Source organism: Thunnus albacares, chromosome 1 (genome assembly GCF_914725855.1).
Source record: "Thunnus albacares chromosome 1, fThuAlb1.1, whole genome shotgun sequence".
NCBI classification, from domain to species: Eukaryota; Metazoa; Chordata; class Actinopteri; order Scombriformes; family Scombridae; genus Thunnus; species Thunnus albacares.
This window is the reverse complement of record NC_058106.1, coordinates 35,516,040-35,531,023: the sequence shown is the minus strand read 5'-3', so window position 1 is coordinate 35,531,023 and position 14,984 is coordinate 35,516,040. Positions and strand designations below refer to the sequence as shown.

The 14,984-nt window shown below is 38.5% G+C and overlaps 1 protein-coding gene across 2 annotated transcripts in view; it reads right to left on the bottom strand.

Moving 5' to 3' along the window:
* serinc4 (serine incorporator 4) overlaps nt 1-14,984 on the bottom strand; it is a 34,682-nt gene that overhangs the window by 17,132 nt on the left and 2,566 nt on the right. The window contains exon 1 of one of the 2 annotated variants that reach the window (XM_044356584.1): nt 10,078-10,542. The exons of the other annotated variant lie outside the window; for it this stretch is intronic. Coding sequence (XP_044212519.1) covers nt 10,078-10,197 — 120 coding nt within the window. The 5' untranslated portion in view covers nt 10,198-10,542. Of the gene's footprint in view, nt 1-10,077; nt 10,543-14,984 lie in introns of those variants that run through there. 2 annotated transcript variants of the gene reach the window in all.

The following is a 14,984-nucleotide window of genomic DNA, read 5'->3' as shown; positions in this document are numbered from 1 at the left end:
TGTCTCTAATTGCACAGCGTCAGATCTTCTACAGATTGTAAACACATCTCTTCTCTCAGGTTTCTTCCCACAGGCCCTGAAAACTGCCGTCATCAAGCTCTTAAAAAAGGAACACTCTAAACACTTCACTAATGAACAATTATAGGCTCATATCAAACCACCTGTTTTTAAGTAAAATCACTGAAAAAGCTTTTTTTCCAACAGCAAAACAACTTATTCGCACTAAACAAATGTTTTGATGTCTTCCAGTCAGGATTTCGCCCGCCACAGCACTGAGACTGCTCTTTTTAAGGACTTTACTGACATCCACTTAAACACTGACAGTTGCAGGATTTCAGTCTTAGTATAACTGGATCTTAAAGCTGCATTCAATACAGTCGACCACAACATGTTACTAGACTGACTGGAAAACTGGGTGGGACTTTTGGGCACAGTACTAAACTGGTTTGAATCCTACATAAAGGACAGGGACTACTTTGTGTCTATAGTTAATTACTGAGCAGACAAAAATGACATGCGGAGTTCCCCAAGGCTCCATTCTGGGGCCTCTTCTGTTCGACATCTACATGCTCCCACTGGCTCAGATTATGGAAAACAACTGAACATGTTACCACAGTTATGCGGATGACACACAAATTTACACAACTATATCACCAGAGGTTTATAATTCCATACAATTAAACGATAAGATAGATAAAACTCAAGTAGTTGTTTTTGGAGCCAAGGAAGAACAATTAAAAGTCAGCACTCAACTTCAATCAGTAATGTTAAAAACCACAAACCAAACCAGAAATCTTAGTGTAGTCATGGACTCAGACCTGAACTTCAACAGCCTCATAAGACAATTACAAAGTCAGCCTACTATCACCTGCAGAATATATCAAGAATTAAAGTTACTTATGTCTCAGCAGGATTTGGAAAAACTTGTCCATGCATTTATCTTCAGTAGACTCGACTACTGTGACGCTGTCTTCACAGGTCTCCCTTAAAAATCGATCAGACAGCTGCAGCTGATCCAGACGCTGCTGCTTGAGTCCTCACTAAGACCAAGAAAGTGGATCATATCAGTCCAGTTCTCAGATCTTTACACTGGCTTCCTGTCTGTCAAAGAAGAGATTTTAAAAGTCAAAACTAAACCTGGAGAAGCAGCGTACAGTTTTTATGCTCCACATATCTGAACAAACTCCCAGAAAACTGCAGGTTTAACTTCTCTAATTGTATTTAAATGTATTTTTATATTGCCTTGCATTGCTTTTACATGTTGTCTTGATGCCATGTTTCCTTTATGTTTTTAATGTAAAGCACTTTGAATTGCTGTGCTGTTGAAACTTTCTATACAAATAAACTTGTCTTGATAACAAGAACTTTCTTAGGAACACCTGTATAATCCAATACAACAACACTGCCATGAATTCTACTTTCATGAAGTTCATACATTTTCAGTCTTGTTGACTCTGTCAGAATGGTGATGATTCTACTTTATGTGTATTATTGAGGTCGTAGTGGGTGGTGTTGCTTTACTGAAGTGCGTTATTCAGATGGTGTTTCTAATATTATGTCCATGCCCTTTACATACATGAAGAAATTATAACACATGGTAATTCGTTTTTGTTTTCTGAGGTGTTCCTACGCATTTACAAACATGTTTGTTGTTGTTCTGCTCAGTTGAATAAAAAAGATTAAGTAAAAAAAGTTAGAAAGTATTTAAGTATAAAACTAAAAAACAAATTCTACAAACTTGCTTTACTTTTACTTTAATTGTATTTTATTCTGTCTTTATTCTGCAGCACTGTTTGTAACATTTGTTTTTTTAAAAAGTGTCATATAAATACAGCTTTACTTTACTTAATTAACACTTTTTTAGCAACATTTCTCACACAAATTTTGTTTTACTTTCCAACCATCTATTACTCAAGAAACTGACAAAACAACCAACTGGAACCAGTGATCTGCACTAAATCTAAAAAAGCTTAAACCTTAAATATGACTCATTTGTGGATGCATCAAGTCCAAGAATTTAAAGTCAAGCAGCGTGAAGATTTTTGGAAGTCACTGTATCAGACAACCTACATTTAGTGTTTGGCAGCGGTGCAGTTGGTGGCAGATTAATCTAATGAATCCAGCAGCATCTGGCCAGTTCTGATTCTGATAATTCACCTCTGATCCTCGACTAAATCTAAGGAGGCCGAGCGGGTAAACCTGCACGCACATCTGTCTGATGTGACAGCAAAGTCTGCAGATTATTGTCTGGAGGTCCATCTGTCTGCTTCATCAGCAATGCTCAGTCTGACGGTTGCAAAGTCATCCTGAGGGGTCACAAGATGACTTGTGGGACAGGAAATATGGGTTTTAGCTTTATAAATTTTGTAGAATATGTGCTCTGCTGTGTGAGATGCACAGTGATTTTCAATCTCTGGTAATTACTGGCTGGAAGGAAAAAAGATGCAAAGTAAAAATTACTCTTGTACAAAACTGTCGGAGAGTCAGAGAAGCTCCTGTTCTGCTGCACTGTACGATTCATGAACATGTGCACTGGATGCTGGTGCAGAGAATCCAGAGATACTTAATCATCACGTGCTGGTTATAATCTGATGGATAATGCAGAGAAGATTATCAATATCTTCTCTTTGAAGGGAAGAATGAATAAAAATAGAACTTTAATCGTGTACAGTAGCTCAAAAATGATTTGATCCTGGAGCACATGAAACGTGATTATTAAAGGGACAGTTTGTCCAAATTTGTCTCTACATGGATCTCTTGAAGTAAATATCAGTCCACAGAAATGTTGTCTTTATCTTAACTGCAGTATTTTATGGCTGACTGCTGCTCACTCTTCTTGTAAGAACAACATAGGCACATATTAATATTTTGTAAATTATTTATGCTGTAATCACATGCCATAAATGTTCTAACATGATTTAAGTTCATGCAGCAGTTTATGTACATCTAATGTAAAGTTAAAGTATATTTTGAAGAGCATTATAGGTACACTTTGTTAAGGTTATGTACTGTATATACTTATTGTTATTTTGTTCTTTAGTGCTGGAATACAGGAACATACTGTATATTTTTGTTAATGGCATAAGGCTGCGATTTTCTATATTTTTCTTATTGTCAACAAATGTGCAGAGCTAACAATGAAATGATACTGTGTGTGTATCCAGAGCTTGATATATTGCATTTCTCTGTGTTGTAAACCTCTGTTGTTGTCCAAAAAACTATTAAAAACACGTCAATGAGCCACATCACTGCTGCACTGAGTGACATGTTTCTTGTCCCTGAGGAGTGCGGTTACTGTAGTTTGCTTAGAAACGGCTCCAAAGACTAATAACAGCAATCGAGTTTTCACTCTTTTCACACAGAGAGTATTTCGGTGTCAGAAAGAGGCAACCATGCATGCGTGAGGACATGAGTCTGTTGAAACTGCTCTGCCAGCTCTTTGTACTAAACTTCTCTGAGAAATTTACAATGTCTGTGTCTGATCAATGAAAAAATGGTGTTTGTTTACTGTCAAGAGAGCTGCGTCCTTGTGCATGCACACTGGCCTCTTTCTGACACCAAAATACTCTCCAGAGAGTGAAAACGCTGTTATTAGTCTTTGAAGCCGTTTCTAAACAAACTAAGGTCACCACGTTCTTCTGAGACAAGGAACGTGTCACCCAGTGCAACAATGTGGCTCACTGATGTGTATTTAATAGTTTGTGGACAACAACGGAGGTCTACGGCACAGAGGAATCAGATATGTCAGGCTTTGAATACATACTCACAACACTTATAAGTAGATTGATTCATTGTTAGTTTGGCTCTGCACATGAGATTTGTTGACAGTAAGATAAACATAGAAAATCTCAGCCTTATTCTTTAATGTACATGTGCAAAAGAATGGCCAAAAGCTCTGGTGCTAAGATGTAGAGGTTTCTGCAAACAGGGTCGGATCTAAACAAGCTTTTGTTGCAGTGTTACATTTTCATTTGGTGCTGATCATTTGACACGTGTAACGTGTGTACATGATATAGCCAGTGTGATAACATGTATGTTACAGTTTAGGAATACAACATCATGTTGGTAAAGGATCAGGCTTAATGTAACTTCATAAACATTTTCATTCAGTGTTTTCCTTGCCTCCTGTGGACTTATGAGTACATTGGGTTTTCACTAGAAAATTGGATTTAATTCAGCGGGACATGAGTCAAAACTAAGATGCTTTGCAGACAACAACTTGGAACGGCCACCAGACCCCATCTCAAAAATCTTTACCATGCAGAGTCACACTGCCAAGAGGAAAACACACAATTCATGTGGTGAACCTGTAACCTTTCCTCTATCTTTGGCTACAATTTATTGATTACTTATTCAGCATCTTTCTTCTAGTTTTTCTGTTCTATTCTTGCTGTTCAATGTCTTCTTCCTCTTTTTCCTGTTTGTGTTTCTTTGTAAAGCACCTCATAAGTTTGTTATACAAATATAGTTATAGTTATTATAGTTATTATCTCTCATCTGCACTCTGACTGCATTGTGTTTGTAAAAGAGAACAGTTTATATATTTATATATTTTGAGTTGTTTGTCACAAAGCACAGTTACAGTGTGGGGTCCCCCAGGGATCCATTCTAGCGCTGCTATTATTCCTCATTTATATAAATGATTTACCAAATGTATCCAATATAGCTCTCTCTCATAATGTTTGCAGATGACACAACCTTAGTTCTGTCTAATTTTCAGTCACTGATTAAAGATGCTGAATCTGGTTTATCTGTGTATGTAGAACGGTTTAAAGTGCACGTATCATACATATTTCCAGGTGTATATTTTTATTCTGAGGCTCTACTGGAATATTTTTGCATGATTTACAGTTAAAAAAACTCCTCATTTATCTTAAACAGGCTCTTTATGCAGCCCCTCAGTTCAGCCTCTGTCTGAAACAGGCCGTTTTAGCTCCTGTCTCTTTAAGCCCCGCCCCCTGATGAGCCAACTCTGCTCTGATTGGTTAGTTTGCGGAAGCTGCATCTCAGCCAACTTCTGGCGGCTCCAGAGGCTACATAAACCAACAATAGTAGTCTAATTTCACTTTTTCTCATTCTTTACTCAAAATATGAACTTCTCAATACATCTGTACAAGTTTGAGCCAAAATCCAATCTGAAATATGTGAGTGGGCAACGTGAATAAACAAAGCAACAACGTTAGCAACAAAGAGGACTGAATGAACGGCTGTATGTTGGCATGCTCGAACAATCTGACTTAATCACAAGGAGGAAGTAGTTTGCAAACAAAGTGTTTAGAGCAGGCTGAAGTTTTTGACTTGTAGGGAGAATTTTACATATGTTCACCTCAAGTTTTGGAACTTTGACCCTGTTTAACATAGACATCCGACATCATAACAGTATATAAATAAGAGAAAATCACCAAAAGCATTATATGTCCCCTTTCAAGCAAACAAACTGTATTTAAATATTACAAAATCTAATTTCATTGTTTTCAGTGGCAAAAGAACATATTGTAAAAAACTCATCAAAGATCTCATTGAGTGTAATGACAAGCCTTAAGTGCTAAACACTAAATTCTTTGGAATTATAATTGACGAGATCAACACATTGATCGTGTCATTAAAAAAGTGACAAAATCTATTGGAAAATTTACTGAAAAAAACTACAAAAAAACTTTGTCAGAACAGCAACCCGCTCAAATATTTGCTCCACATCGACTCCTTTAATTCAAGAAACTCAACTTCTCACAACGATATTAACATTTTCCAAATATGTGTTTTTATACATAAGATACAATTTGAGGAAGGAAATATTCCAGATCATCACTGACTCAACCAGCCAATCATCTAATCTTCATCTTCCCAGACATCTGACAACCACGTTGATTATCAATCAGATACAGGAGTATTTATTTAAGTCGAGGAAATCAATAAGCCTATGAGACTTTTTTCCTCTAAACTCAAATCAATCGTTCGTGACCACAAAAAGAAGCAAAGTTATTTGAAAGTTTCTATGGTGACTGAAGGAATCATCACAACCTCAAACCCCCCCAAGAGTCAGAAAGTGACCTGCTCTCTGAAGTGACTCACTAAGCAGGAACATATATACATTAAATACATGGGATGTTGATAGATGCATTACATTATAGCTCATATAGACCAACTGGTGCTTTGGTTGTATGTTTCTGACCTAAAACAAATAACTATAAGGACACTAATCTCCTATTGATAGACTCCATGACTACATTGACTCTAAAATATATCCTATGCACTGTGAATGATAGTGAATAATATGATTTTATATTTTGTTTCATAAAATTGTAGTTTTTGTGCAAGTTGAACGTTTTTCTACACACTAAAATCTGCCACAAATGTATTGTTTCTCACTCAAAACGATGTGTTTATAGCATTCAAAAGATACACGAGTTCATTAACAATCAATAACAAACTGTGACATGTAAGTTATAAAAGAGTAGATTAGATTATAACAAGCTTTTCACACTAAAACTGGGTCAAACAACAACTTGTCTTGAGTCTTTCTGGATCACATTAACTCAGTATTGTGTTGCTGCTGTATTGATCCAAACTGGGAAACATTTTTAGCATTTCTGTGCAGAATATTGATACTGTGGTTCTTTAGATTATAAATTATTCAAGGCTTTTCTTGTTAAGGGAAAACTTTGTCTGCTAACTCACTGCTATGAAATAGTATAAACCTTGTTGATCCATCTTACAGACAGTGCTGATCGCTCTAACCTCTGCACACGTCTGTCCTCTGGCCCAGTTTAAGCTTTATAACAGAGGATTACACAGAGTGAAGTTGTTGCAGTAAGCGAGCGGCGCAAATCTGGTATAAACACAGAGTAATCACTTTGATTTAAAATAATACAGTGGGTCATACAGTATATCTGGGCCAAACAGCAGAGAGTGTAGCAGAAGGAATATCTTTATTTTTTTAGCTCCTGAGTGATAAAGTTTTACTTCATGCTTTGTGCACGTTTGGATAAATGCTCCAGACTTTCTTGTCAAATCAGGAATATTTTCTGTAAAAACAACCAGCAGGACTCAGGATGCTGGTTGTTTGTTTGTAGATGTCAGTGTTGGATCTCCTGCATCTTTCCAAGTGTTCAGGAAGCTAATCTGAGAGCTAATCCTGCATGAATCACATTGTTAATGCAGCAGCGATCCAACATTACCTTTCATCATAGTCCACAGCAGCAACTTACTGCATTTAAACTTAGTTTTTATACAATTTGTTGTGTTTTAGTAATGTTAGTGGTTTTCAAGTGTCAGTAAATTGACGTAGATGAAAGTGATTGATGGACTGACTGAATGTTACTTTTATTTATTTTTCAGTAAGATGTTTATGTTTACTCATTAATGAAGCTCTTTTTCTCTTCTTGTTAAAACCATTTATTCTTTATGGTCCAACAGAACATTTTGTATAATAAAAATAACGTAATTTCTTTTTCATAACTTTGTTTTTATGTTTTATTTCTTAACTTTCCTAACTGTAACATTATTATTTAGTATTTTTAATCAGAATCTAAAGAATCTACATACATTCTATATAGTAAATCTTTAATATTGTCATAATTGACGTTGTCATGAATAACCTTTTTTAGGCTTTTTAGCTTTTAGCTTACAAGAACAATCTATTTTAATTCTGTTTACTTGTTTTATTTTATCATTCTGACACCAGCAGCAAAATTAATTCCTTATTCTGTGTACTCGGTGAAAAATATTTGATTTTATCTCTTAAAACCAGTGAAGTAACTTTAAATTTGTTAATACTGTTTATCAGGCTTTTTATAGAACATAAAAAGTTATTTCATACTCTTAATGATTTAAAAAACATTTGGCGGATGGTCATGAAGGTCATGAAGGTCATGAACTCTGCTCGGTATGATCAGCTGATCAATAGAAGTGATTTGTGTTGTGCTGTTTCCATTTGCACTATAAAAGAGTGAACATTGATTCATTCACACTTGTTGCTGAACAGCAGCGACAGCGGCCACAAGTAGTAATGATGAATGATCAATAATGCATCAGATTTCCCTTCATTTCCCATAATTCTCTTGTTTTAAAGACGTCATCATTAGAGGAGTGAGAGCGAGAGGAACGGGACGACAAGCAGGAAACAACAAATATGTCTCCTGGTGAAGTATACTGGTTTTATACTGGTGATAAACACATAGAAAGACATTTTAAAGTGTTGTGTAACTCAAAGTGTATAATTCTGTCATCCTGTTTCTCTAAACTGTAATTTTGCTATCTGGTCTGTTCTGTACAAACATCTACTGCATGTCTGTCAGTCCTGGAAGAAGGATCCTTCCTCTGTTGCTTCATGAGGTTTCTTCCATTTTTTCCCTGTTAAAGGGTTTTTTTTAGGGAGTTTTTCCTTATTTGAATCATAGATAGAGGACGTTGTATTGCTGTACAGATTGTAAAGCCCCCTGAGGTAAATTTATGGTTTGTGATATTTGGATATATAAATAAAAATTGACTTGACAAGTTTGTCTTTCAAAAGTTACATAGTCTTGATTTTAAGGATAAGGCTGATGATATTCTGATGACTTGACTGAGAGAGTCTGCAGCCACGCTAGCAGCTCTGTGAAGCTTTATTTACTGTAGGTACTGTGATGCTTAAACTAGACACTAATGTCACAATGACAATGCTAACATGCTGACCATGTTTACCATCTTAGTTTAGCCTGTTAGCATATTGAACAGGCTAAAAATTTGCTGTGAATTTCATCAGCTTTGCAGGTCATAAACCTAAATATTTGAGGAAAAGTCAGAGAATCACAAAAGTCAGTAGGATTCATCCTCTGGGGAACATGATGTCTGTACAGAATTTCATAAAGTATTGAGAGCTGGTTTTGGTCATTTTGGGGGATTTGTTGACCAGCAATACAAGTGTTTTTGGAGTAACACTTTCAACAAGCTGCCACAGAACCAAAAATCGACACCACACTGGTGAGACTGAATGAGAAGAGGTGGAAAACCTGTCAGCAGTACATTTACTAGATTATATTTTTTTGTTCAGAGCTTTAATGCATCTTTTTAAATCCTGACAATCTAGATTTGATTGTCTATTTGTCTGTCTATGGGACATTTGCTCATTTGTAGATGTACAAATCCAGACTGACCAACCATCCGTCAATCATGATCGGTTGCTCAGACATTTGACTAAACATGGCTGACTGACGCCTTCCTGCCATCTTTTCTCTAAAGTCTTCAAGTCCAAAATACAAACTCTTCAGAAAGACGTTTAAAAAGGTTTCAGAAGCCCGTAAATGAACGTCACACTGGTGATGACCAAAATAACATGAACACCGAGAACAACATCACAAACTAAGGCCTCAAATCAACAGAATTTTAGCTGCAAGAAGAAATGGAAAATTATAAGCTTAATTATTGTTGCAGTTTTGCAGATTGTACAGCTGAAGAAAATCATCCCGACTGGTGACAGAGATCAACGTCTGCCAGTGATAAATACAACAGTGGAACCAAACTATGTAAGTACAGTTTCCAGCTACTTCCCAGTACTTCAATACCTCCAACCTATGCTACTTCGTATATCACGTAACTACATTTCAGAGGGAAATATTGCACTTTTTACTGCACTAAATTTATTTGAGAGCCAAAGTTACTTTGTAAATCAATTTTCTACATACAGAAATATGATCAAAAACTAGCTCCACATTGACCAGCTATGACATTAAAATGCTGCTTATGTTAATGCATCAGTAAGAATAATCCAATAATATAATATAATTAAAACTTTAATAAAACATTAAATCTTCATATTCGAGAAGCTGAAATCAACACTTTTCTGGTATTTTTGCTTTAAAAAAATTACTAAACTGATTATTCAATCATGAAAATAGTTGCTGATAAGTTTCCTCTCGATCGACTAATTGATGAATCAACTAATCATTGCAGCTCTGATTTTCATTAGTAAAAGTTAATATATAATCATCTACCAATAAAGAAACTTTCCTTTTAATCTGACACTGAACGAACCCTAAAAACATCAAACTCCAGCTGCTGTCACTGCCTCCTGCGCTGCTGCTCGTCATCAGCTCTCACCTGATAGGCCACCATGTTGAGGAAGTAGTTGTAGGCGCCTCTACGGTTCATCTTCTGCGTGGCCGACATCGTGCCGCTAAACTGCTTTTCCTCGGCCACCACAACTCCACATTTGGCCATGAATTTCCAGCACAGTCGGGGGGTTTTTTTCTCAGAGTGCCTGCAAAGATGGCATCCTCACATCCTCAAAGAGGCCAAAAACACAACTTCCAACAGGCCTGAAAGCTCCTGGTAGGAGAATAAAATAAAAAGTGAAAAAAGCACAACGCTCAATCCGGTAAATTGTCCCTACACGCTCCTTATGCTGGATTAAATCTAGTCCGGCTGGGCTCCCTGCAGTTGATAACCTCAGCATGAGCACCGCTTCAGCTGCTCACAGTCCAGCCTCACAGGGGAATAAGTTGTTTTTTCGCCCATATCCTGCGTGCTTTGGCTCTGCGGCTGTGTTGGGTGCTGCCAGAAAAGTGGGAGAGCTGGTGGCGAATGCCCGGTGCCCTCCCCCATCCTCCCCCTGTCCTACCCGCTCAGATTAGGCAGAGAGTCTGTGAGGGGAGGAGGGGTGAGGAGAGGAGGAGGAGGAGGAGGAGGAGGAGGGGGAGGAGGAGGAGGAGGTCGACAGGGACCATGTGTCAGTCCCATCTGTCCCTCCCTTCCCTTCCCCCAGTGCCCTCCCTCCCTCTCCCTCCCTCTACCACACAATCCCTTCAGTACAATGGAATTGGACAATACTCCTGTTTAATCCAGATTTACAAAATTAAACAATTACCTAGTGGGATTTCTGGATGCTGATGCCTGACACTTCACAGCCTAATGCCGACTACACACACCGACCTCCCAGACCTCGTCCGAGCCCGAGTCTGAGTGTCAGTCAGATAAAGAGGCCACGTCCGTAATCCTAACAAGTTATCATGCCGGCATTTACGACCCAGAAACCCTGAAGTGGGGCAGACTGGATGCAGGGCTGTCTGTGATGGAATCAACAAAGGCAGGCTGCATTAGATGCATTAAATGTGCTTACAGGTTAATAATAAACATGCTGATGGATTTTTTGGGGGGCTCTAATGGAAGGCCGAAAAGGCATCTGGCAAAGAAAAAATATTGAGCTGCGGCTAATATTTTAGCTTTTAAGTGATTTCAGATGATCTGCACAACATTCAATTACATTTAGAGGTCCATTAGTTCAGCATAAGTACATGAAAAGCTGTAATAAGCTTTTTGACAACATGACTTATTCCTTGCAAACTTTCCTGCTGTTTGTGTGCTTTTATATGTATTTCTCATTCTTAATGTAAGTCTGACATGAGGAGAACAATTCAACAGGCCTTTATAGGATTTTTATTTTTATTTTTTTAGTGTCTTCTGATGTTTTTTCTATCTACACTGTGCAATTTCTTTCTTTGTTCTTTCTGTTTTCATCCCTTTTCTGTGCAAATAAAAATAAATCATAGAAAGATAGAGGATCATTTTAAATGCTCAGATATCAGATATGTCTATTATAATATTGAAAACATAAGCTTGATGTTTGCTTTTAAGATTCAGTCATTGTTTTTTTTGTTTTGCACTCATTGTCAGCATCATCCGAGTTTACTGCAATCATAAATACACTCAATGCAGGATTTTGTTTACATTTGTGTGTGAGAACACTGAATGTATAGCTTTTTGTTGAAATAAGGAACTCATTATTGGTCACAATTGGAGCTGGAAATATGTTAAAGGTCCATGACAGACAGTAGAAATCCAGAGGTTGTTTCCTGCAGCCGTGAAATGAAACAATGTGTGTGGTTGCTGTTAAAAAGCGCTGAGTGCATGAGGAGAAAGTCAGATTAGATTTGGGTTAGTGTTCAGGGCGGGGCGCCGGGATAATCCCGTCATTGTTCAGCCCTCCTCTCAGTCAGGATGACCTTCACCAGTCCAAACAGGACGTTAGTAGCTGCGGCGTCGCCACATACCGGCTTCACCGAGCAGTGATTTGTCACCGAACTGCATCTAAACCTGCAAAACACAGTTTATCCTGCATAGAACTTTAATTAATGCTGTTTCTGCCAGATGATAAAGGCCTATTGTTCCTGCACTACAACCTCTTTCCCAGTCTAAACTGCTGAATTTAAATCTTTCACTTCAGAAAATGATCCACATCTTTGGAAATAGAGCTCTCAAAATAGCAAACACCCTTCCAAACTCTTAATAATTTTGCAAAACTAAGTGTACATTCTCACTGTTTTCCAGCAAAACCATAAACTACAAACATGTATACCTACTTTGACGTAGTAATTTCACATCACTCCACAAAAAAACCCTCAAAACAGAAGTCAAGGCTCTAAAAGTTGCCAATACCTCTTTTTAATATCTTTATAATCTTTGCCAAGCAAATAGTTCCTTATAACTGTCAAAAATGACCAAACTACATTACCCATAAGTCATCTGGGCTGGCTGAAGTTATTGATGAGGCAGAAAAATGAAACAAATTATGATTCATCACTCTCATCAATTCTTTTACCCGTCTCATACATACAGAAATACACACAATCATCCCCCAACACTTGGTAAGCAAACTGGGCAAACTGGGCCTGAGCATCCCCCCTTTTACTGGCTACTGGTCTTCATCACAGACAGATAAACAACTCTTCCAACTCTATGTCACTGAGCACCGGTTCCCCTCAGTGCTGCGTCCTGAGTCCACTGCTGTTTACCCTGATGACCCAACAACTGTTGTGCCAAGTTCAGCATGAACCACGTCATAAAGTACGCAGATGTCACGATGGTAGTCGGCCTCATGCGGGACGACGGGGATCTGCTCCACAGGGAGGAGGTGACATGACTAGCGGGCTGTTACAACACAAACAATCTGTCCCTGAATGTCGACAAAACCGAAGAGATCAACCGCCCTAATCACGCTCCACTGTACATCAGCGGCACATCACGGACAACCTGACCTTGACCCTGAACGCCTCATCTGTAGCCAAGAGAGCCCGGCAGTGGTTGCACTTCCCGCCCTCCCATCATCACCACACTCCATATAGAGTCTACAGACCAGCAGCATCGGTATCTGGTGTGCAGACTGCAATGCTTCAGACCGGAAGTCCCTGCAGAGAGGGGTGAGGTCAGCTGAGAAAATCATTGGGACTTCACTCACATCCATTCAGGACATATCACACAAACGCTGCTTGACCAAGGCCATCAGCATTACTGAAGACGCCACTCATCCTTATCATGGACTGTTTGCCCTTCAACCCTCCAGCAAGATGGCAGAAGGGCCTACGGTGATGTGGCCTACGGTGCAGAACTGCCAGATTCTGCAGAGGCTTCTTCCCCCGAGCCATCAGACTCCTTAACTCCCAGTAACCCCCCTTCACACACACACACACACAGTCATGTTTTCATGACTTCAGAGGACATTACATTGACTTACATTCATTTCCTGGAGACTTATCCTAACCTTAACATAACCCTAAAATTAATGATTTACGTTAAGAGGACTTACTTTTTGTCCCCATAAGGGAGCCGAGTCCCCCCAACATGACTGTGTAAACAGATATACGTCCCCACAACGTGAGGAATACCTGTAACACACACACACTCAGATTGCGCTGGTCTAGTAACTGCTTTTTTCATGTGATGTGCAATTTTATTCATTTTGTGCAATATACTCATGGTTGTTTGCAGTATGTTTATATAATTATCTTCAATAATACCAGAATCAAAAACTAATTCATATGAAACTGTAAAATATCACATGTAAATTATGAGGCATATTTCTCACTCGGAACGGATGTTTCATGATTGTAATGAGGACAGAAGTGATCCATGAGGACGGCTGCTGTCATGTTTATCTCGCTGTGTAACTGCTTCACGGAACAGGAAGTTGTTTTTAACGGGCATGTTGGAAAAAAGCTGCTTGAGCAAAAATCTTGTACAGTAATTCTTCAGAAGAGCTAGAACAGTGCAAACTATCTGTCCAGGTTCGCTTTCTAGGAAGTGAATAACAATAACAAGAGGTTAAGAAGAAGCCTCAGCGGTTAGCGTGGTTCAGGCTCTAAGAGCTAAGAGGCTTGGACTTACAAACGCAGTGAATGAAGACTCGCAAAACCTTCCAGCAAAGCAACATGTTGTGGGATTATTGGTCAGAGGAGGCGATGACAGCAGGGGAGCAGCTAAATACGAGGAGGAGGAACAACTAGCATGCACAGCTAAAAACATCTTTATTCATCCAGCCAGCTGAGTGTTGTTCAAGTCTGTAGCCACTTCATTTTTAATTTAGATAAGGTTTATGTCTAGAGATTTGGTTTGGTTCTTTGGTCCAGACTGAAATACAGCAGCACCTGTTTGATGGATTGCTGTGACATTTTTTTACAGACATTCAGAGTTTCCAGAAGATGAATCCTTCACATGTTGGTGACTCATTTGACTTCATCTGTATCTGGAAACACACATTTGTGGTTTTAGATGAAATATCTCCACAAGTATTGGATGGGTTGTCGTGAAATTTGGTGCAAACATTCATGTGCAACACAAGATTAATTAAAAATAACTTTGGTGGCCCGCTGACCTTTCATCTAGCGGTGTTCCTAATATTTTGTCCCCCCTGCCCCCCCATTAACATACATGATGGGGGCAAAATATTAGGAACACTTTTCAATATAACGCACTCCAGTACACCACCACCCACTAAAACCTCAACAATAAACATAAAGCAGATGCACCTTTTTCATTAAAGCAAAAACTGCACAGGTGTTCCCAATAAAGTGCTCAGTGAGTGTATACTGTATGATTTTTTTCCCCATTGGCTTAAAAACAAGCATCATTTTGTTTTTCATTGTTCTTCACACAACACCCTCAGTCTCACTTTGGATAATTCCCTCCAACATGAGCGGTTGTACAGCAGTTAGTCCCCGTGATAAACACATGTT